Genomic DNA, 24,174 nt, shown 5'->3' with positions numbered 1-24,174 from the left:
TAACTAGGAGGAAGCAACTAAAGACTTAGACTCTTGGATAGTCAATATCCACTGGAGCACCGGAGTACTCGAGTTACCTCACCCACAGGAGACGGGTGCATAGGTGTGAAGATGTGTCGGGTGTCGTCGCTGGATCCTATGGATGCCTGAAGAACAGATGCTGGCAGGCGGCCAGGAGGAAGATGTCCGGTGGATCCAAGGATGGATCTTGAAGGAAGAACACCTGCAGGCAGAGGGGACAAAGTCTGGTCACTAGCCAGTGACCGTGTGGAACCAGGAAGGAACCAGGCGATGTCGTGCAGAACACAGGTGATGTCTTGAAGTTTGTCTCTGTAGCTGCGTGGACCAGGAGGTGTCGAGGACGACCAGAACCAGGGTACGAGCTGTTCCACGAAGGATCTTGCTGCTGACGGAGTCGACGTCCCGATTTGAGTCAACAAGCCTTGGCAAAGGCAACCCACGCGGAAATGGAAATTCGCTTCAGGTGCTGACCAGGACGGTCTGAGGTGCTTCTCTTTCACAGGGAAGCAAGGGCCAGTCTGGAGGAGCCAAACCAGCGGTGAAGAGTTAAGGGTTCGTCGTCACTGAGGCCACTAGCCAACGGGCAAGCAACCGGACAGACGCGTCGAGCAGGAAAATGCAGAAGGGCCCCACGCAGAACTCGTGGAGGGCTGATCTTCGGTGCAGATGGTGCTCGGGGTTGGGGCTTCTCAATCCCCAGAGCACAACTTCGAGGATGCCTCAGAAGCTGTGCTGGAAGCTACTCGCCAATTTTCCCAGGTAGCCGTTCTCTCGTCGCTTCCACGGATCTCAGCTTGGATGTGGATCAGGGTCAGAGAAGTCTGGAGGTCAAGGCGCTGGTCGGGCTCTGCAGTCGGTTCCTCGTAGAACTTGGGCAAAGCAAACGGCAGGTCGCTTGTTGGTGCCTGTTTGCACAGGGTGGCCACTCCTTGGCCACAAGGGAGATTCTTCAGTCTTCTTGTTCGAATGTCGAAGGTCCAGAGTTTTGTGTGTAGTTTCGGTTCAGGATAATCCAAAGTCCTAGGGACTCAGCTCCCACTCTTATACTAATCTGGGGGGCTGGGTTACCTGCTAGGTCCCTCCTATGGGTGGGACCAGGGAGGGGGTAGTTACACCCCCTTCCCTTTGTCCAGTTTCGCGCCAGGACTGGGGCTGGAGTGCCCCAGCACCGGTTTGAACCGGACTATGCATGGGACACCTTGTGTGCCCCAGGCAGTGTCTCGTTTCTTTCATCCCTCCCTGCCCCAATACACTAAGCCCTGTCTAGGGTGGTGCTAGCACCTCCCAAGGTAGGAAACCTATTGTCAAAGCCTCCCTCGCTGGAAGGACTCCCAGCAGCAGGAGGTCAGACTTGTGTCTGTGGCAGCAGCATCCATTTTGTGATGATGGGGCTCTGGTTAACTTTTACCGGGTAGTAGGTTTTCAACATGTCTTCCCCCTCTAGAAGGGGGAATACTATCCTCATTGCCAGAAATGGTGTGGGGGTATTATTCCAAAGTGTTAGACACCTTACACAACATGTTTTGATAAAGCCAAACCATAGTTACCATAACCGTCTAAGATTATAAGGCACTTTAAGAGTATATGGTAGGCGATATCATAGAACAGCTATAAGGACATGGTTCCGAAAGCTGCAGACAGGCTCAGCTCATGCTAGAGCACCATCTCACATGTTACCAAGCACTCTGCCTTCAGGATTGTTAAGGCCTGCCATAGGAGTGACTTAAAGGTCACCCATGTGTCTATATATAAGGTAGGTATAGGAATACTATACCTAAGCAAGGGGTGATTACACGACCTTGCCCCAGCTGAGTGATCAGCCAGTTGTGTCATGATGGGAGGCCAGCCAGGGGTGGCATAATACATGCTGCAGCCCCTGGTAGGCCTAGGGTACACCCATGCTCTGGGTACCTAAGGTACACTGTACAGGGCCCTATAGGGTAATCCTTACCAATTGGGTTATGTACCTAAAGTACATAGTATGAATTTAGAGAGAGAACAGCTGGGCTGGGGGTCTGATTAGCAGGCCCACAGCCACATCGAAGTCGAAAACCAGTGAAGCAAAAGCAAAAAGTGGGCATGACCATAGGAAGCAGACCCTACTCTCCTACAAGGAGCGAGCTGCATTGATGTAAATGTAAACTAAAAGTCAATAAAAACAGATTTAAACAAAAAAAACATAAGGTCACAGGCATTGTTTATAGGTACAGGGAGATTAAGTGATTTGCTCTGAATTACAGGATGTTGAGCCGACCCTGAAACTCAAACCTGGTTTTCCAGTTTCAAAGTCGGCAGCTCTGGCTGTAATGCCACATCCTGGTTGGAGGGAGGGTGGCAGTCACATAAAAGCTTGTCTCATTATGGATTTGAGGCTCCAACAAGACTCGAGTTTTCAATGGCTTGCCCACCTCTAACTACCTCTGGTTGTCTCGGTTTAAGATTATACTAGATCCCTCTGGTTGACTCGTGTGGTAGCCCAGCATGTGTGCATGCTTTTATTCATGTATATTATGCATGTCACACTCTCCATCAGTTTGTTCCTCCGAGTGTTCAGGGGGATTAATCTTCGTTATTTTACTTTGTATGAAAGAGTATAACAGATTATCCCACCTGCTGCGTGCTTTTGGGTGTTTCCTGAGACCACATGCTTCTTCCATATGAAGAAGTTGGCTTACGCACATGGGCCATCATGTCAATACCTTCTTCTACCACTTAGTTGTAGTCAGACCTGTGCTTGCTTTCCAATGTATTGTAATGTTTTTCTTCGCTAATAGCAGTGAAAGATGGAAGAATTTCACGCCATGTCTGTTTTGGGGCGCAGATCCAGGCCCAGCATGCGTTTCTCGATTGTGTTGGTCTTTGTCCCCTACCACCTGTGTCAGTACCTGAGCTACCTCCTATGGATACTGAACTAAATCTGTGCTTGTCCATATCATTTGTTAAAACTAGCTCGTGCCTTACTATAACTGGGACAGTTTGTGGGTGCTACTTCCAGCTTTTTACCCATCACTGGCAGGCTGTTCATGTATGCTCTTTATAATATATTAAACTTTATATACTGTTTTGTTATGCTGAATTGTAGACCTCACTATCACCAGGGAGTGTATGCTGTTGCTGAGCAGGTGTTTCTAGGCACACCTAATGCCTAGTGGGACTACTTGTATTTGGCATTGTGAAACTCCTTATGTGGGTATACAACCATATTTTGGTTGTAATAGCTTTAGACAGCGCAGACCAAGATCAGAAAGAAACTGACCTCAGCATGCAAAAGTGGAAGATAAATGGGGTGGGGGCACCTCACATCAGGGGCAGTACGGTTGTGAGAGAGACTTCAACTATAGATTACACACACGTTTAAATATATCCCCAGGTGTCCGACTCGATCTGGAAACTTTCACATGCCAATTCCCTCAAGTGCTGACAGGTGGTTTTATACGGCATCATAGTCCATCATGTTTCTGCGTCCCATGCATGTATGACGTCAGGTCCAGTCCAAATAGACCACTTGCACTCACTGACATCAGTAGCTTTCTTTCCACGCCAACTGACGAGGATCCGGAGCGTCAACTTTCAACAGGTTTTGGCAATTTTCTCCGGAAAATAGTTTTTTCTTTGGCAAAATTTCATCTAAATCATCAGGTTTCAAGCCATGTATGACATGTAACTGACAGATGTCTGTTACAGATCCACTCTTCTGTCTTTGGTGTGTTGGTGCAGGTTACGATTCAAAGTAGTGTTTGTTGTGTGCTAAGATGAAAAGCAAGGTCATTTGTGAACGTGAGTCGAAGTTACCAATCTGAAAGAAACACGTTAGTTAGATTCCTCACCTTAGAATATCCCCAGGCGTCAGGCTGGATCCGGAAAGATTTTTGTAGCAATACCCCTTGCGCGTCACTAGGCGTCGTCTGCGGCTCCGCGTCCGTTGTTGGCGTCGTGCGCCGGAATGACGTCTTCGGAGTACTTAGACGCCGCCCTCGTGCGCTGACGTCAGTTCTTCTTTTTTCCACGCCAGACAGCGCCGATCCGGGAAGAGCTTACCCCTTAGTCACTTTTTGACTAAACTTTTTGACTCTTTTTGGTCTTCTGTCGACTCGACTCTGGTGCCGGTAGGATGCCTGGGTTTAAAGCCTGTGACTCCTGTCATCGACTTATGTCGGTGACGGACCACCATCGCCGGTGCCTTTTACTGCCTGGGGGCCGACCACGACGCGGAGTCTTTCCCTGATTGTCAGGCCTTGACCTGGAAGGCTAGGCGGGAGCGGTCGCGTAAGCTTCTCGAGCTTCGGCACTCTGCTCCGCGCCGCTCACGGTCCCAGTCCAGGAGGAGGTCCAAGGACCGGTCGCGGAGCCGCAGCCACCATCATCACTCGTCGGGCTCGAAATCTTCGGGTAAGTCGAAGCGATCAAAGAAGTCCAAGAGGTGACACCGCTCTTCAGACTCCCCTCGCTGGTCGCACGACTCGGCTGAGGGTCAGGGTGGTCCAACCCCCGCGTCAGGGTGGTCCAACCCCCGCGGCTCCGTCTGAGCCGCAGGAGCTGCATCCGTCCCCATACCCGCCAGTCCCTGGGACTGACGCGACTCCGGCGGAGATCAGTGCTTTCCTCTCAGCCATGAGGGGCCTGGCTCCGCCGTCGACGCTTGCCGGCGCGCCTTCGGGCCCCACGGGCTCGACTGGGCGACCTCGGGTGCCGGCGGCTCCGGCCCCGGCCCTGGCGCCGTCGACTACTGCGGTCCCGACGCTGCAGGTCCCCGAGGGATCCAGGCCTGGATCTCTGCCGGCGCCGGTCGACCTCACGATGCCTCCTCCGCCGGCGCCGACACCGGTTCCGCCTCCGGCGCCATCTCCGGACGACGCCGTTCCCCGGTTTAGCCCCAGTCAGGGCCCAGCGCCGCTCGACGCCGCTTCCGACGCCGATGGATGAGCGTTTCAGCTACCGCCCGGCTCCGATCATTCCCCCTGTTTATCAGGAATCGGATGACGGGGGCGACTGGGAGGGGTCTGAGGACCCTATGGCCAGACAGGGCCAACTTTCACAGGACTGGGCAGACGAACTGGGGGATGCCAGTGGTCTGGACACCTCCCCGGACGCTGGTTTCATCTCTCCTCCGACTGTGGCCTCGGAGGAAGGTGCAGCTTTCTCAGTGGTGCTGCGCAAGGCGGCCGAAGCCCTTGGGCTCGAGTTGCCTGCTGTGGCCGTGAGGACTAACATCCTCACAGAGGTGCTTCAACCGTCAGCAAGCTCCACAGAGCCTCTGCTGCAGTTCAATGAGGCCCTCGTCGACGTTCTGCAGGGCACTTGGTCCAAGCCCTCCACAGTTCCTCCTGTGGATCGGGAATCCAAGAGGCTGGAACAGTTTGGAAAGAAGCTGTTCTCTTCCCTGAGTTTGGGCCTGCGGTCTTTGAACACCGCTTGCCTCTTGGACCGTTTCTCCCACTCTCTGTGGGATACGGTGGAGGACGTGCTGCCCCTGTGTCCGGAGGAGGCCCAGACACGTCTCTCCCAGGCGCTTGCTGACGGACGAGATGCAGCACGACATGCCATACGGTGTGGACTAGACACCACGGACTCGCTGGGTAGGGCGATTTCCACCACGGTGGCGCTCCGGCGCCACGCCTGGCTGCGGTCCACGTCTTTCTCGGGGGATGTCCAGAGTACCCTCATGGATATGCCCTTTGATGGCACTCGCCTTTTTGGTGAGAAGGCGGATAGTGCGCTGGCTCGTTTTAAAGACTCCCGGGCTACGGCCAAGTCCTTGGGTCTCTCGGCCGCAAACTTCCGCCTTTCGCCCCTTTCGTGGCCAAGGAAGGGGCGCCTCTTCACGTCCGCCTAGCCACCGGCCGCAGAACCAACCCGCACGCGGTCGCGGACGTGGATTCCGCCGTGGCGGTACTGGAGTACAACGTGCCGGTCAGTCCACATCCACCCCTGCTGCATCCGCCTCAAAGCCCTCCTAGTCTGAGCTTTCAGGGCCATTCCACGCCAGTGGGCGGCAGAGTTCGCCATCACCTGCTCCACTGGCGATCCATCACATCGGACAGGTGGGTTCTGCAAATCGTCCGAAGGGGCTACTCCCTCCCCTTCGAGACGACCCCTCCAGCCATGCCACCACAGTGCCACCGTATGTCGGAGGATCACTTGAATCTTCTGCGGGAGGAAGGGGAGGAAGTTACGGCCCTCTTGGCCAAAGAGGCCGTCAAGCGCGTCCCTGGTCCAGAAGTAGGTCGTGGTTGCTAGTCCCACTACTTTCTGGTTCCCAAGAAGGGCAAAGGGGGTCTACGCCCTATCTTGGACCTCAGGAGCGTCAACGCCTTCCTCCGGAAGGAACGGTTCAAGATGCTCACTTAAGCTCAGGTTCTGGCTGCCCTCGACCCTGGATGGTAGCGTTGGACTTGCAGGACGCCTATTTTCACATCCCCGTCCTGCCGGCCCACCGGTGTTACCTGCGTTTCACGGTTGGTCAGGAGCATTTTCAGTTCCCCATGCTCCCCTTCGGCCTCACCAGTGCCCCTCGGGTGTTCACGAAAGTGATGGCGGTGGTCGCAGCTCATCTGCACAGATCAGGGGTTCCAGTCTTCCCCTATCTCGACGACTGGCTGTTGAAGGCGGGCGCGGGCTCGCCCCAGCAAGTCTTCTCCCACCTCCAGACTACGGCCGACCTCCTGCATTTGCTGGGGTTCTCTATCAATGTGCCGAAGTCACATCTGAGTCCGTCTCAGAAGCTCCTCTTCATCGGAGCGGTTCTAGATTCAGCGCAGTTCCGGGCCTATCCTCCAGAACAGCGAGTCCGGGATATTCAGACTCTGATTCCCATCTTTCGGCCTCTATCCTGGGTTTCGGTCAGGTTGGTGCTGCGGCTTCTGGGGCTGATGGCCTCCTGCATCCTGTTGGTGCATTACGCCAGGTGGCGAATGCGGGCTCTGCAGTGGGACCTGAAGTTTCAGTGGGCCCAGCATCGAGGCAACCTGTCCGACCATGTCTTGATCTCGGAGGGCACTGCGAAACAGTTGCAGTGGTGGCTCACGGACCGCGATTGGGTCAGGGGCAGATGCCGCTCCCTACCCCAACCGGAGCACGTAGTAGTGACGGATGCGTCCCTCCTGGGATGGGGGGGCCATATGGGAGAGGCGGAGATCAGAGGCCTCTGATCTCCGGTGGAGTCTCAACTCCATATCAACTTGTTGGAGCTGAGAGCGATCCGGCTTGCACTGAAAGCCTTCCTTCCCTCTGTCCGGGGAAGTGTTGTGCAGGTGTTCACGGACAACACCACCGCCATGTGGTATTGCAACAAACAGGGCGGGGTGGGGTCGTGGACCCTTTTTCAGGAGGCTCTGCGCCTCTGGACATGGCTGGAACACCAGGGCATCATCCTGGTGGTTCAACATCTGGCGGGCTCTCTGAACGCCAGAGCAGACGAACTCAGCCGCCGGTGCATGATGGATCACGAATGGCGTCTGAACTCCGAAGTGGCGCAAGGTCTCTTTCTGCAGTGGGGAGAGCCTTGGTTAGATCTATTCGCCACCGAAGAGAACGCGCAATGTCAGCAGTTCCAAGGTGGCACTCGCTCGGAGACGCTTTTCGTCGCGAGTGGAGTTGCGGTCTGTTGTACGCCTTTCCGCCTATACCACTTCTGCCCAGAGTGCTGAAGATGATCAGGCGCGACCGGGCCCAAGTCATCTTAGTGGCTCCGGATTGGGCACGAAGGTACTGGTATCCCGTGCTACTCAGTATGTCAATCGATCCTCCGGTACGACTGCCTCTTCGGGAGGATCTTCTGTCGCAGCAGCAGGGGACGGTCCTCCACCCGAACCTGTCCAGTCTCCACCTCCATGCGTGGAGATTGAGCGGCGGCAGTTGATGCCATTTGACTTGCCTCATGAAGTCTGTGACGTCATTCTGGCAGCCAGGCGTCCCTCCACAAAATCGGTATACGCCTGCAGGTGGAACAAATTTGTGGCATGGTGCACAGCAAAGGCTGTGGATCCCCTTTCCGCCCCTCTTTCTGAGGTTCTCCTCTTTCTTCTTTCTTTGGCCCAGCAGGGCTCTGCTCTGGGCACCTTGAAAGGTTATCTTTCTGCAATCTCTGCTTTCTTACGGCTTCCTGATCAGCCTTCTCTTTTCAAATACACTGTTGTTTCACGTTTTCTTAAAGGCATTACTCACATGTTCCCTCCTGTCCCCTTCGTAATGCCTCAGTGGGATTTAAATATTGTCTTGACCTTTCTGATGTGCGCTCCCTTTGAACCTCTTCACAATTGTCCCCTTCGTCTTCTGACTCTTAAGACTGCTTTCCTGGTAGCTATCACCTCGGCTAGACGGGTGAGTGAGCTCCAGGCTCTGTCATCTAAGCCTCCTTTTCTTTCTGTTCATCCGGACAAGGTTGTCCTCCGGACTCGTCCTTTTTTTCTTCCAAAAGTGGTGACCCCCTTTCACATCGGGCAATCTGTCACATTGCCCACCTTCTTTCCGCCTCCGCATCCTTCGAAAGAGGAAGAGAGGCTCCATCGTCTGGACCCCAAACGTGCGCTGTCCTTTTATTTGGACCGCACCAGACAGTTCCGGGTGGACAACCAACTTTTTGTTGGATACGTAGGTGCTAAGAAGGGGAGGGCTGTACACAAGCGGACCATCTCACGGTGGGTCGTATTGTGTATAAAGGTTTGTTGCTCCTTGGCGAAAAAGGACCCTCCTGTTGGGCTGAGAGCCCATTCCACCCGGGCCACAGCGGCGACTACTGCCCTGGGACGGGGAGTTCCCTTGCAGGAAATCTGTCAGGCGGCGACGTGGGCCTCACTGCACACATTCGCCAAGCACTATTGCCTGGACAGCCAAGTCCGGAGAAATGGCTTCTTAGGCTGTTCTGTTCTCCAGGACTTTGTGGTGTGATCTTGGTTCACAGACCCACCACCGGGGTTGGTATTGCTGGGGTATCTATTCTAAGGTGAGGAATCTAACCAACGTGTTTCTTTCAGATGAACAAGTTACTTACCTTCGGTAACAATGTATCTGTAAGAAACATTAGTTAGTTAGATTCCTCACCGACCCACCCATCCTCCCCAGTTCTGCGAACCGACATCTAGGGTTAAGGTAATCCTGTTCAGGGCCCTAGACTTTTTGGCACCAGTTTCGGTCTCTTGCATGGCTCTGCGTTCCTGGCGCGGAAAGCTATGTACAAGAACTGACATCAGCGCGCGAGGGTGGCGTCTAAGTACTCCAAAAGTACTCCGACGATGTCATTCCAGCCAACGACGGACACGGAGCCGCAGACGACGCCTAGCGACACGCAAGGGGTATTGCTACAAAAATCTTTCCGGATCCAGCCTGACGCCTGGGGATATTCTAAGGTGAGGAATCTAACTAACTAATGTTTCTTACAGATACATCGTTACCGAATGTAAGTAACTTGTTCATCGCGGAGTTAATGAAGTTGATGCCCATTCTATATCAAAATCTTCAGTGCAACAGCCGAGAGATGGGACTTGCTCTCGTTTCAGCGGTCATTCTCACAACCGGACTTCCTCCAAGTCAGAGAAGTTGAGAAAGAGCCATAAAAACATAAGAAGTCAAAGCATGGCTCACCTGCATCACGACACTTGCACCATGTGGAGTTGCACGATACATCCGGCACCTCTAGCGCTCAAAGCCCCCCTATTGAGGACCCTGTAACAATGCCATTCCCTTTCCGGATTCCTTCAGTTAGGGTGGTGGCAACAGATAAGTTCCATCAGATAAAGTTAGTTAGGGGGAGGATCTCTGGTGCCATACCCGACATCTCACGTGCACCTTCAAGCCCTGTGGATCCAGGGGGACCTCCAGCTGATCAACTGTCGACACAACCAACCTCATAGCTGTGCCGCTCGATCTCTTCCAGAGGTAAATATCGATACCGGCTCTTGTTTCGTTGAATCTGGTACAGGCTACACCCTTGGCTCCATCCTCCGCACCACATTCAATGTTGCTGTTGCCTTTTGTGGTTGCTGTTACTGATTCCGTTACCGTTGTCACAGACTCCGAACAAAGATCTAATCTTTTGTCAGACTTGGAACATGCTCCTCCACCTAGACCAATAGTTTGTCTAGTCAGAGCCAGATACAGGCAGGGAGGAAATTTTCATTAATGAAAAATATCAACTCCTTTGAACTCTGAGATATTTTGGATGACCTAAAAGACGATAGTGGGTTAAACACCTTCCAAGATAATGGATTAGCATCGCCTTACCCTACATTGGCCACTGAGGAAACGGCTTCTTTCTCAACAGTGATGCAGAGGGCGGCAGATGTCTTAAAGGTTATCCTACCTTCTCCAGAGGTAAATACAACACCATTGAGAGAGGTTTGGAACCCAGATCAGTCTTCTCAGAAGCCATTGTTGCCCTTAAGAGGCATTAACGGATGTTCTAGTGGGTTCCTGCACAAAACCAGGATTTTGCTCATCAACAAATAGGCAGGTTACTAGACACCAAGTCCAGTTCCTAGAGATGCAGACTCTGTGTTGTGACATCCAACACCAGAAAGCCTTGTAGTGCAATCTTCTACGCGTCGTACCAGCTCAAATGTGTTTCCAACTACTACTCCTGATACATAAGAGAATGGAAGCCTATGCATAGAAAGTCTTTTCATTGACCAGTCTGGCCCTTCGGACAGTTACCACGTTGTCATTTAGGGAGATACTCCCATGCTTTGAGATAGGGTGGCTGATGTTCCATCAGCGGTTTTTAAAGAACTCAAATAGATGTTGCAGCACTTGTGCTACGATAGGCAGGATGCTGCAAAGTATTAATTGTTAAATCAGAGATGGATACTACTGATTTTTTTTGTAGACCAATTGGTGCTGAGACTCCACCCGTGGATTTGCGCTACAACCTTTTTTGTAGAAGTGCAAGTCATTGATGGATATGTCCTTTGATGGCTCTAAACTTTTCAGGGCAAAGGCGGACTCTGCCCTTGAAATGTTCAAGGACAGTAAAGTTACTGTCAGCTTATTGGGCTTATCTACACACTCTGCAGTTTCCCCAACAACAGCGCTTTTTTCGAGGCTTCACAGGGGGCTTCATGCAGAGACAATATTAGTCTCAGCCACAGCAGACTGCTCGCTCCTGTAGAGGAAGAGGTCAAGGAGCGGGTTTCAACGTTCAGGCCCTCAAGACAATTTTTCAGCCATCCTCAGCTCTTCCAGCTACAGCAAAACCGCTTTAATTTAGCATTGATGACTCGCAATCAGCCTTCAACCTCCCCGATGGAGGAGCATCACTTCAGATCATTGGGTGCTCCAGACCGTGGATCAAGAGTACTCCCTATGTTGTAACTGACATTTTCGCATAACTATAACCTCACTTTACCCTTTGGGGTTTTCATTATTTTTTTTTCTTTTACATAAATTAATAATTTTTACCATACCTTATTATACCAACCCCTCACTGAAAGCCATATGCTGCATGGGGTTGGGCTCAGGGTCTGGCCTATGGCTAGGCCCTGTGCCCAGCCACCTGTGGGTGGCCAGCCCATGCCAGCCACGGCCTTCGGCCAAGCACGGCATGGAGTTGTGTGCAGGACCTGGCCTGTGGCCAGGCTCTGTGCTCAGCCAACAAAATGCCAGACCATTCAGCCGTGTGGAACGTAGAGTTGGACATTTAAAGCGCTGAATTAGTCTAAATATGTTTTTTTTTCTTCTTTATTTTGTTCAGTGCTCCGCGGTTTCACTGTGGCAATGCTCTGCGCATCAGCAGCGCTGCAAAATATAATATAATTTTTAATTTGCATCTCAGGGCTGGTCCCTTTGGAACCCCCAATACACTCAGGAGGCCAAGGTGCCCCTACCCTGCCCGTTATACTTTTTGTAAAATTAGTTTTTTTTATGACACAGGAACCAAGTCAAAAAGTCTTAACATGGAGGCTGCCACATTTTCTTTAGGTTGCAGCCAGGTAATCAGATTGTGCGGTTTGATCTCAAGAGACTGCAGATCTGTGGTGGATATGCAGTGGTACAGTGGTGTGAAATATACATACATTTTGAACATAAATTTCTCAAAAACGGTTGAACAGATTCACACCAAATCACCAAAAGTGTGCTTTCTGGGTAAATATTTAGTTTTCTGCCACATTTGGTATGATTACGTTCAGCCATTTTTTTTTAATCGCTGTTCAACTTTCCTATAGAAAATTTCATGGGAACAACCGGTTTTGGGACCTCACCTTTTTCGGGGTCCTGGCTTGACGGGTCACTCCAAAACCTTTCAGGCTGGCTCACCAAAAAATAACTTTCCTATGGAAATATGGTCCTAACTATAACTGTCCAGTGACAACCACTACACATTTCATTTGTGTGTTTTTTGAAAAAAACTAAGGTTAAAGTGACAATATAGTTATGTTTTGAAATAAGATAAAAACTAATATTTAAAAACCTAAACACTCAAATCCACCAATTGTAGCTTACAAAGTTTACTGTAACTTTCCCTCCTGCCATGCATTGTTTATGATCTCACGTATTACCTCACCTATGACATGTTAATTGACATCATTGATACCATCATTGATGACATCTCAAATTACATATTTGATGATATCACCGATAACACCATGGTCATATACATCACAGAGTTACTGATTCTACACTTGTGGGTCCATAGCATGGGACACTATAACTTTGTAGGCAAGTGTGATTGTGCATTTTGAAAGTTTTATGGTGCACCTTTTACAAATCACTAAAGTTTGGGGTGTAAACTTTACTCCATGTTAAACAAGGTAAAGCCTGAGCACAACTGATATGGGTTGCAGAGGCATATTTGAAAGTAGGTTGATGCTAAAAGCAAAGTCCTGTTTCAAAAAAGCTATACAGAAAGCCAAAGCTTATGTTAACAATATATCCTGCATCATGGGTTCCTCACTGATATTCATATACATAGCATATTCAGTTCCATTTGCTGGGATGCAGAAACACTTTCTTGTAAATATGTAGCCAGTCTGTAGTTGGAGGTAGACACCTCAGTATCCTTAGTCTGGTTGATACCCTGATAATCAGCAAGACATGCCAGCTTTTACTTCATTTTTCAGAACCAGAACAAAAGGTATTCTTTGATGTGGGAAGACCACACTGCTGCACTTATCTCCATCTAAAATAATCTATAACCTACCTACAATGAGAGACATATGAAGGAAAAGGATGCCTGTCAGGTCTGGAGATTGTAGGTGTGCCCAGAGCAACCAGAGATGGTGAGGTTTTGAGTCACATAGGCAACGGTGCTTTTTGAGATGCTTAGTAAATCATGCTGCTGGTTTTGAAGATGGTGCGGACTGCCAAGGGGAACCAGTGAAGTTTCATTAGGATGTAGGTGATGTGATATTAATTTAGCCCATGGTGGAGATTTGATGTGGAGTGTAAGATACCCTTCTTTTTTTTTTAAACAGAGTTTTATATAGTGCAAACTTGACCCGATAACCGGGTATCAGAGCGCTTTACATAAGCACCAGTTGCGTTACATGAGGACACATTCATTTTTTGTTAGGCACCGGGAGATTAAGTGATTTGCCCAGAATCACAGGATGTTGCGCGGCTTTGCGGAGACTCGAACCCGGTTTCCCATATTTGAGGTCGACCGCCCTAGCTGTTAGGCCAACTCCTCTCCACTGACCCCCACACCCTTCAAAGGGAGGGTGAGGGGGTCAGTGGGGAATCTGGGAGGCCATAGAACAGGACATTTCCACAAACAAGATGCAAGAGCCTGAGGGCTTGCACAGGAGTTCTGAACATTTTCGTTGGAAAAGAGAAGTGGGGCCAGGCCATCTTTGTATTTTTATTTCTTTTCCTTTTGCTTTGTGTTTTTTCAGGGTGAGATAGGTGTCCAAGGTGAGTCAAAGAGACCTAACAGGTGGAAGTTGGGATTTAGAGCTGGCAAGGTTCATGTCATTGAGTCAGTATGCCAATGCATGGTTTTCTTGACAAATAACTGGAATTCCGCATTGTGGGATTGAGCTTCATGAGAGTGCTGGCCATCCAGGACTGGTGAGGTACAGGCTGTGTCTCCGACAATGGATGTCTCAAACAGAGCAGAGAAGACCTTGAAGTAGAATTGTGCGTCTTAGGCCTAATGGTGAATGTTCATGCTGTTATTAGTAAGTAGAGCTGCAAGGAGTTCCATGTACCAGGTGAAGATGGCAAAGTTCCTACTTTCAGGCTTGGTAGATGAATGGGATCTTCTGGGGCCTTAAGATTTCTTTGTGAATCAACTTATGTTGGCTGGAAAGGTAGGAGTACCAGTGAGGGAAATTTGCATTGAATCTCATTTAAGACCTTGGTGTGTGGAAGACTGTGTGATGGTCAACAGAGTCTATGGCTCCTGAGAGGTCCAGCAATATCCAGAGGAAGGTGTTATCTTTATCGGTGAACAGAAGGGATTTGTCTATGATTTTTAAGGGAACTGTTTTCGTGTTGCAGCATGATCTGAAGCCAGATTGGTAGATGTGTAGGAAATGGTTGCACTAATATGAACTTGTAGACTACATTGTAGGAGGCTGGTTCATTATATAGTGTCCCACTATGGTGAAGCACTGTGCTCTGAGTCCAGGCAACCCTTAGTGATAGTGCTTAGGTCCCTGATAACCAAAGCTCTCATGGGTAGCTGTGGAAAGCAGCTAAGGCTTATTCAGGAGGGTATAAAGCGGGTACATTGACCACATAGTCAGCAAGCTTTCACTCCAGAAAGAACCTCACAAGAGTTTATAACAAATATTGTAGTATTTATTACACGGAACAAACAAAAGGGGGAGAGAGAGGTAAGGTACACTGTGGACTCAACCTCCTGTCAAATGTGAAAACCAACAGAAGTCCACTGATGATCGGAGTACAAGTCCTATCAGTGGTCTTGATATTGATTTAAGGAAAACAATGAGTTTCTTAAAATAACCCTCACCCACCAAAAGTGGCCCATGGTGGCATGCTTCATCATCGGGCTCTTCCAGCCCCGCTGCAGGACGGGGCTTGCGAAGATCGGCGAAGACGTGGGAGCATTTTGTAGGGTGTTGACTATGGAGGGATGGGAGTGGGAGGTTCAGAAAGGTGCATATTTAAATAAAAACCTGGCTAAGTGGAGTCTAAATTTTATTAAATCTTTTAGCTGGTATTATTACAAAGGGGACAATGGAGACTTACACTATGATGGATGTGTTACACAACACTAGGAACTGACTTTGTATATCTCCTACCTGGAGATATCAAATTCCAATCAGAAATACTTCAATAGCAGGTAAGTAGCTTAAAAAATGCATGGGGTCCTGTTGGGGGTGGGCAACCATATACTAAGAAAGTGGTAGAGGGAAGTATCAAAACAAGATTAATACCCAAGGATAGAGAAGCCCAGGGGAGGCAAGGAACCACCAAAGGTGAGTAGTTAGGGACCCCAAGGCGCCTGGGTGCAGAGTGGTTACACTGGGTCAAGGGTCAGTAGAATAACACAGGGTAAGTTGCGGTTGGTATTTTCTTGTGTTAGGACCTTTACCAAAGGATCCCAAAGACACCAATTGGATCAGGGAAGGTTGGAGAGCCACCCCACCTGTGGATACCTAGGTAATCCGGATACCTACATCAGGGAACCCAGATGCATAGGGGTGAAGTGGTGTCGGAGCTGCCCACTGAAGCCAATGGAGGATCTTGGAAGTCCGGTGGCTGCAGCAACTCGTGGACCAGGACGGTGGAACCCAAATATAGATTATGGACGAGAAGTACCTGAAAGCAGAGGGGACAGAGTCCAAACCCCCCCCAGAGGCATCCAGGAGGAGCAGGAGCACAATGCCACACCTAATCAGTGGCCACCTGGTGGAGCGCTGGGCACCTCCCTAGGGAGGAGCTTGACAGGAGGGTGGACACTTCTGTCCTTTGTTTAGCTTTGCACCAGAGTAGGAGCCAAGGGCTCCTAAACTGGGCAAAACTGGTTTATGCAAAGAGGGCACCACATGTGCCCTTCAATGCAGTGTGGTGGTGCTCGGAAGCACTCCTACCGTACCTAATTCTAAAGGAGAGTTTGTCACACCTCTCCTTCGCAGGAAATCCTTTTTTCAGCTCTATGTGCCAAGTAAGGCTCATCAGCAGGGGGGGGCAGAAAAGGGTCTGAGGCCGGCATCAGCGTGGGCTGTCAGGCAGAACCTGTAAGGCACAGTACATGGTATCATGCAACTAGCACTGGCATCGGTGTAGTTGCATGATTCCAAAATGTTTGATATCAAAATTGACTTGGTTTGGAGCAACCTTTATGTAGTTAGACATCTCGACTTGCCAGTGTCCACTATATGCCTTAAAATGGCTGTCATGCACTTACAAAGACCAGAGACTGGAATCCGGGGTTTGTAGGGGTACCTCTGCTCATGGAGGAGTACCCACACACTTAAGAACCATGCACCCTGTCATTGGACTGAAGGGCCTACCTTAGAGGTGACTTATGGGTTTAAAATGCAGTGACCGAGGTAAAAGAGAAATCTTATGTCCAAATTGAAAGGTGCAGGCACCATTTCATGCAGGCTGCCACAGCAGCTCTGCATACCTAATTTGCATGAACTCCCATGGGTAGGACAATACATGCTACTGCCCATGGAAGACCCCTGGTGTACCAATGCCCTGGGTACCACGGTACCATATACTAGGGGCTTACAGTGGTACCCCAGTATGCCAATTTTGGGATGTACAAAGTACTTACCATCACATTTAGAGGAGAGAGCCCTACCACTGGGGTCCTGGTTAGCAAGATCCCAGTCAACTGCAGTCAAAACAGACTGACACCAGGCAAAAAGTGGGAATATCTATGCCAGACGGATCCTACTTAACTACATACATTTTCTAAGATCTTGCCTATGAAGGATGGGTCAGTAATTAACATGGAATTGGCAAGGTCATCAGGGTCTACTGCAGATTTAGTTATGCATGGGAGGATCTGGCTTGTCTTCTGGATTTAGTGTACGAAACCTTCTCTGGAAAGAACGTTGATGAATGACAAATGTAAGACGTCATTTTCACAAGAGGTGGATTTGAGGGAGTTGAGTATGTTCGTGAGATCGGCAAGGGATACAACATTGAAGGGTGACCATTGTGGTGTGTGACAAGAAAGGGTGGGGGTAAGAGCTTAAACTTTGTGATGGTGTTGTGCTGTCAGATCTTCTGCATGTTTTCTCTGAAGAAGCTGTTGATGGCATTGCACTGGTCTGTGAAGTGTGTACTAGGATGGTTATGGGAGTGTTAACTTGCTTGATTGTCTCGAAGAGCAATCTACTTTGGTTGGCAGCTTCTTTGATGGTTTGGTATAGTATTTTGCTTTGACTGATGTTATGAGTTGTCTGCATTGTTTGCAGAGAGATGTCAGTAGAGTACGGCCATCGGGGGTTCAGTTTTTCTTCCATTTCCTTGACTACGCATAGAACATGGAGCATCAGATAGTCAAATTAGCAGAAGCTAGAGATGTGAATTACCCACTCTTCCTCCTCATAGGGAATAGGTTGTGGCATAATGGCCAGAGCAGCCAACTTTAGAACTATGAAATCAGGTTTTAGTCTCGGCGTCGGCTCAACTTTCTGTGAAATCACTTAATCTCCCTGTGCCTAAGAAATAAATGTGACCTTGCGTAATGTAACTGGTGCTCATGTAAAGGGCACCAATACCTTTGGGTCGGTTTTGCACTATATAACACTGCTTCTATGGTTACCCCCACTTTTTGCCTGGTGCTAAGCTGTTACTGACTAGTCTGACTGGGAACCTGCTAATCAGGACCTCAGTCTATCTGCTTTCTCTTTTAAATTGTTATGACAAGTACATAGGTACATCCCAGATAGGATACAGGGGGTACACTTATAAATCCCTAGTATATGGTACTAAGGTACTCAGGGCCCTAGGGGGTCCCCCATGGGCTGAAGCATGCATTATTCCACCCATAGGAGACCATTCAAAATGGAACTACAGGCTTGCCATTGCAGCCTGTGTAAGCTGGTGCTAGCACCACTTGCTGAAGATATAAGTTTCCTATATCTAGGGTCACTGCACTTAAAACCTATAAGTCACCCCTATAGCAGGCGTTTGCAATCCTGAAGGCAGGATGCTTGGTTCTAAGTGAGAGGGTGATCCTGCATGAGCAGGGCACACCTACAGCCTACGGAGTCCATTCTCCCGGGTTGTCAGTGAAGCAGCCATATACCATATAGAGTGACAACGCACAATTACGTGATGACCATCTCAAAACTGGCAGCAATGAATCCTATCATGTTTGATACCAAACATGTTGGAATCATATCCCCACACCATAAACTAGGTGGGAGGTATGATTCCAAGCACTGGAAGAGACCTCCGTTAGTCTGTGTACCCGGTGCCAATCTTCTAGACCCGGACAACACAAAATGGTTGCTGCCGACCAGCGACCCATTTCTGCCCTCCTGCTGCTGAGCCAAGCTTGAGCAGGGGAAGGCAGAACAATAGGCATCCTGTTACAGGGAGTGTGACCACCTCCCAGACAGGATTTAGTGTATTGGGACTGGGTGGGTGTGCTTGCCAGTGCCACCAAGTCTGTATGAGGGGCACATTTGGTGTCCCTGTGTATAGTCCTGTTCAAACCAGTCCTGGGAGCCGTTGGCTCCCGTTCTAGCACTAAACTTGACAAAAGGCATGGGAGTAACTTCCTCCCTGTCCTGACCCTCCCCTAGGAGGGTTTCCTGAATCATCCCAACCCTTTCCCTAGGGAACTTAAGGGCTTACCCGGGTGTAGGTCCCTAGATTTGGGGTGGGATAAGATTCAGATCAGGCACCACTTCTTCTACCGTCTGGGCACTCTGGACTTCGCTGAACTTCGTTTGAGCTCGACTTCGTCTCCCTTCCGGTCTGCTGCATCTTCTGTGCCTGTGCACTATATAGGAACCTTCCAAGGCCTGTGGGCATCAAAGATACCTGAAGGAGTCACTTCCCTCCAACTAATTTGACCGGTCTGCTACTCCTGAGCTCCTCTAGACTCCGAAAGGTTCTGCCCTCTCACCAAGTTTGAGACAGTATCCCTCGTGGGGGTTGCAATAACCGAACCCCTGTGCATCACATCAACTTGCAGATGTAAAGGCTTGTTGACTTCCTTCCAAGAAGATCTTCAGGCTCCAAGTAGCCCCAACCTCGAGCATCTCCTGTGACAAGAATCTTCAGCCACACCGCATAATGTGCATCGTGGCCTGCATCTTTTGGTGAGCTGCTTGAGGTCCTCCCGCAAATCCAGTGCCTCCGGCCTGTGGGTCCAATTGATGGTCACCTTTGCTTCTCTTGGGCACCCCTGCTTGCTCCCTCCCTGCCCTGACTCACCTGCTTGTGGTGAGTCCCCTGGACCTTGCTGGTCCCCATTTTGCTCCACCTTCAGCGCCTGCGTTGTTTGCATTTGCCAAGGCTTGTTGGTGCTCCCACTGGACACCGACACCTCAGCCCGCGACATCCTTCGTGGGACAGCTCATGCATGGCTCCTGGTCTTCCTCAGCGTCGCCTGGTCCTCCCAGCTGCAGAGTCAAGGTGTCCTCGCCAACTCTCCTGCAACACTCCACATTGGAGGGCATTCGTCTTCCAGGTCTCCTGGTCACTCCTGAGTGACATAGACTCTGTCCCCTCTGCTTGCAGGTACTTCTCATCTAGAATCCACTGGACACTTTCTCCTTTTCCAGCAGCGGCACTCTCCCGAAGTCCTCCATTGGGTTCGGCAACGGTTTCCGACACCACGGCTATGCACCCGGCTTCTCTGGTGTAGGTAACTGGGGTATCCACGGGTGGGGTGGCTCTGCAACCTTCTGTTTTCAACGGGGTTTCTTCGGTCAACTGTGAAGGGTCCTTAATCTTTAAAAATCCAATCACAACTTGCTCATAGAATTGTATGGAGCATGCTGTGTTCCCTGACTTCACATGCTCTCCGTGGGGTTCTTCTCTACTTTCTCTACTCACCTTGGGTGGTTCCTTGGGTCCCCAGCGCTTCTATGTCCTCTCGACCTTATCTCGACCCGAGTCATGGTCCTTATACCACTTTCTTAGTATATGTTTTGCCCCCCAACCTCCCACGCCCCCCACACCCCACGGAGGCCCACTGTGTACTTCGTGCTATTTACTGTGTTTCTTTGCTAAAGTATTGTGTGCATTGTGCATATCTCTGGGTAGAAGATATTTCTATGTGTTAGAGTATTATATAATAAATACATATTTTCATAAATACCTTGTGTGGTTCTTTTTTACTTAATCTATACTATAAGATTGTATTCTGGTAAAACAAGCTGCTTTACACTCCTTTTGGACTAAGCCTGAAGGCTGCTCTACACAGCTGCCACTTAGAGAGCTTTCTAAGGTTGCCTAGGACCTCTAAAATCACCATAAGGGTTGTGTGGACTGGTGCAAGGTGTTCACTTACATAAGTGTACATCATATACGAGGCCAGCTTCTCACAGTAGTGATACAATTAATGGCTACATACTAAAAATACAACTAAAACTCAATAGAAAATAGAGCTTGGAAAATTAAATGTTGTTTTGTTTCCAGTCTATCAATTATTTCCATTTTGGGTTAAAGGAGGGAGTATGTGTATAAGAATGTATCATGTGAAGCTATAAAAGATACCAATGCTGGAGAATCAGATTTATAAGTATGTAAATCATTTTTTCTTTGTCAACAGGGAGCGCTTCTTTGTCAGGTACAGGGGAGGCTTGCTTTTTTTTAAGGCATTTGGGGATGACTTTTAAACAGGGTTGAGAGCAGCCTCTTACACAACGAAGAGCATACCATTTCAATAGGCTAGACAGTATACATTCAAGGAATCTCTTAGGAAAGGTGCAAGTCCTGACCAGGAGTAGAGATGTATCTTGTGCAAAACTAATTTTTTCTTATATATATTTTTTCTAGCTTACCAAGCTACGACTGTTGCTGATAGATACAGAAAATTCAAAGTCTGAAGTTCTCCAGAAGACAATGCGACATGTAAGGAATTTTTACTAAGAATTATATCCTGTCTCTCAGTACTGTACTGGCATCTGACTTTTCATCCTGTCCCTAAGTGTGTGGCCATCAGTTTTGCCTTGGGTGCAAGTAAACCTCCCATCCAGCATCTATATACAGTTGCCCATCTTACCGTGCCATCTCCAAGCGCCATCCCATTCTGCCCTGTGTGTTTGCGCTCTCCCATCCTGTTATCTGTTTGTGCGGCCTCCTTTTATTTTGTGTGTCGGCGTTTCTGTCCTGCCCGGTGTGGCCCCATGTCAGGGTGACATTACAAATGTCAATAAGATAGGTCCTAATGTTTTTGTCAAGAACATAGTTTCGATTTTAACATTGTAAACACACTCAAAAACTCCAGCATGCACAATGCTGGTGGCTATCAAGCGATGACTAGCTGAAGGGATTTCTTGCAAGAAACACACATCTTGACAGCTGTGACCCTACCCCCCTGCACTATTAACCAACCTTTTTTTCTGAATTTCGTGGGAGAGGTATGGAGAAAAGTGCCATATCTGCATAGTTGCCCCCTTACCTTTTGCCAGATACCTGATGCAATTTGACTGAGTGTGCCCTGGGTCCCTGCCAATGAGGATACCAGGGTCTGTGTTCTTTCCTTAACCTGCGTCATTGTTTCTTCAGTTGGCACAACTCTGGCCTGCCTGTAAGTCCCTTGTAAAGAGTACCTATGATACCAAGGGCTTGGTAGCAAGGGAAAGGCCCCTGAGGGCTGCAGCATGTATTATGCTACCCTCAGGGACCCCTCACTACAAATATGCACCACTGCCATTGCAGCCTGCGTATCGTGGTGAAGCTAAAAGTGAAGCATAGACATGGCGCACATCCCTGTGTGCCATGCCTTCCCAGCACTGCATGAGGCCTAGGTAACGCACCCTTAGAGCAGGGTGCACTATACCTCATGTGAAGACCTATCTGCATGAGCAGACAGGTCCCTATAATATTGAAGGCCATTCTTAGATATTATAAGTGCCCAGTAAAGCCATCCTGAATATATGGTCTAAAAACTGGTCATTACGAGTTTCCTATCACCATAATGGAATACTGAATGCTGGAACGTTTAGAATCAAATATCTCAGATTAATAAACCTGAGCTGATTCCAGTGTCAGATTTATTATTCCCTGCACTCGGGTCCCTTCTAGAGGGGACCCCTGACCCAAACCAACCACTGGTGGGCTCCTGACTGGTGAAGACCAGCTTGCCAACATGAGACAAGTTTCTGGACCCCTGGGGTTGGAGCCTTCACTCCCTAGGTCCAGAAACAAAGCCTTTCATAGGCAGAGGTGTTCACACCTCTCCCAGATTAGGAACAGCCATGTGTGGCCGGGGAGCTTCAATGGCCTTGCTGCCTTTGCTACTCGACCCCCAGCCTCCTGCTGTCAGGATCAGGCCCCACTGCCGGTCTCGCCCCCTCTTCGGCGTGAAAAATCAGAACAGCCCAGAAGGTGTGCCCACTTCTGCCAACCCGACCCCTCAGGTGTGGGAGGCGAGGTGAAGCCCCAGGCACCCTCCAATCCGGGTTAGGAACTTTGGCTACTCCCCCACATGGGGTGAGCACACTAAGGTGCAACTACCCTAAGAACAGTGGCCCATTGGCTACTTCCTCGAGACCTCTAAAACACCTCCTAAATGCAGTATTTAGGGGCCAGCCCTGAACCTAGAATTGGATTGTATGTTGGGTTTTTCTGTGAGAAATATTCCAATTCTTGAACACGTCTTGTACTGCAACAAAGTAATTTAGTGGCTTCAAAAGAGTTAACCTGCTCACTGATGTACTGTGATGTCTAGACTGTTAGTAGGAATGTATGACGTTACAACACATACATTTACAACGCAGTTTTTACAGCGCAACATCCTTTACAACACATTCTTTTACATCGCATGCCATTACATTGCATTTTCAGAAACTACCTTTACAACACATTCCGTTACATCGCATTATACCTTTACAACGCATACCATTAAATTGCATTTAAGGTAAGTGTTGGATAGTATAGGGGTAATAATTACTATTCTAACTCCAGTGAGTGCAACAGTAGGGTAAGTGTTGGATAGTGTAAGGGTGCTATGCGTTGTAATGGTATGCGTTGTAATGGTATGCGTTGTAATGGTATGCATTGTAATGACTTGCGATGTAATACCTGCATTGTAGTGACATGCATTGTAGTGACATGCGATGTAATGGCTGCGTTATAATGACATGCGATGTAAAGGATGTTGCGATGTAATGACTGCTATGTAAAGGTAGTGCGATGTAATGACTGCGTTGTAAATGTTATTTCCCGTTAGTAGCTTGTTTCACCCCAAACTTTAAAAGTAACTAGAAAGTAATCTAAAGTGATAAGTGTTGTAAAGAGCTTACAAACCATTTTTTCTATTGCAAAGTAACTTGTATGCTTCTACAAAACTAGTACACACTGTATCTTGCAAACTTTTATTGTATTGAAAGTGTCAACTTACCTGCTATTGAGTAAGTCTTGGTTATAGTAATAAAAATAACAAAGTAACAACTTTGTATACAAACAATTGATCTGGATTCAGTCTTTAAGTGTGTGACTTCATTTCTTGCCTTAGTGTGTACAACAAATGCTTAACACTACTATCTGATAAGCCTGACTGCTCAACCACACTACCACAAAAGAGAGTAAGGTATTTTCTACTTTAGCCTCTGCTATACTTCTGAGGATCCACTGAATACCTTGCTTTGGTATAGTATATACAAAGACAGCTTCCTACAACAAACAGCTATCATTTGGTGCTAGACCGCTCTGTATTCACGAGTTGTTTTATTTTGTTGCTCCAAGTGTTGGAACAGTAGATAAAACAGATTAATAAAATGGCACTTGCAGCATTCCATAGTTAGACATATGCTTGTAGAATGACGTGTATTCATGCATTTGCATGTTTGTGTCATCACACGCTTTGTGTCCCAAGTATTCACAGCATTGGCAAAGCTAATGGGTCAAAAAAGCAAGACATATTTGCTTTCCTATTGCTTGATTTACTTCTAGTCTTTACAGTTGCTGTTTTTCTTTTGCAGAGAGAAATCCTAGAGCACAACTTGCAATGCTCTGAGCAAGAGGTGAAAAAGCTGGACAACATTATTGAGAAGATACGAGAGGTAACGTTCAGTCTGTTTCTTAAAATAGGGTGGAATGCAATCATTCTGT

General features: G+C 48.7%; 1 protein-coding gene across 4 annotated transcripts in view; it reads left to right on the top strand.

The window, feature by feature from the left end:
• SPAG5 (sperm associated antigen 5) overlaps nt 1–24,174 on the top strand; it is a 577,046-nt gene that overhangs the window by 498,817 nt on the left and 54,055 nt on the right. For all 4 annotated transcript variants that reach the window (XM_085649122.1, XM_085649121.1, XM_085649120.1 and 1 more), the window contains 2 exons: nt 20,896–20,970; nt 24,045–24,125. In XM_085649122.1, coding sequence (XP_085505248.1) covers nt 20,896–20,970; nt 24,045–24,125 — 156 coding nt within the window. The remainder of the gene's footprint in view (nt 1–20,895; nt 20,971–24,044; nt 24,126–24,174) is intronic.

The sequence above is a fragment of the Triturus cristatus genome, chromosome 3_2, assembly GCF_964204655.1.
Source record: "Triturus cristatus chromosome 3_2, aTriCri1.1, whole genome shotgun sequence".
NCBI classification, from domain to species: Eukaryota; Metazoa; Chordata; class Amphibia; order Caudata; family Salamandridae; genus Triturus; species Triturus cristatus.
This window is presented reverse-complemented; position numbering and strand designations above follow the sequence as displayed.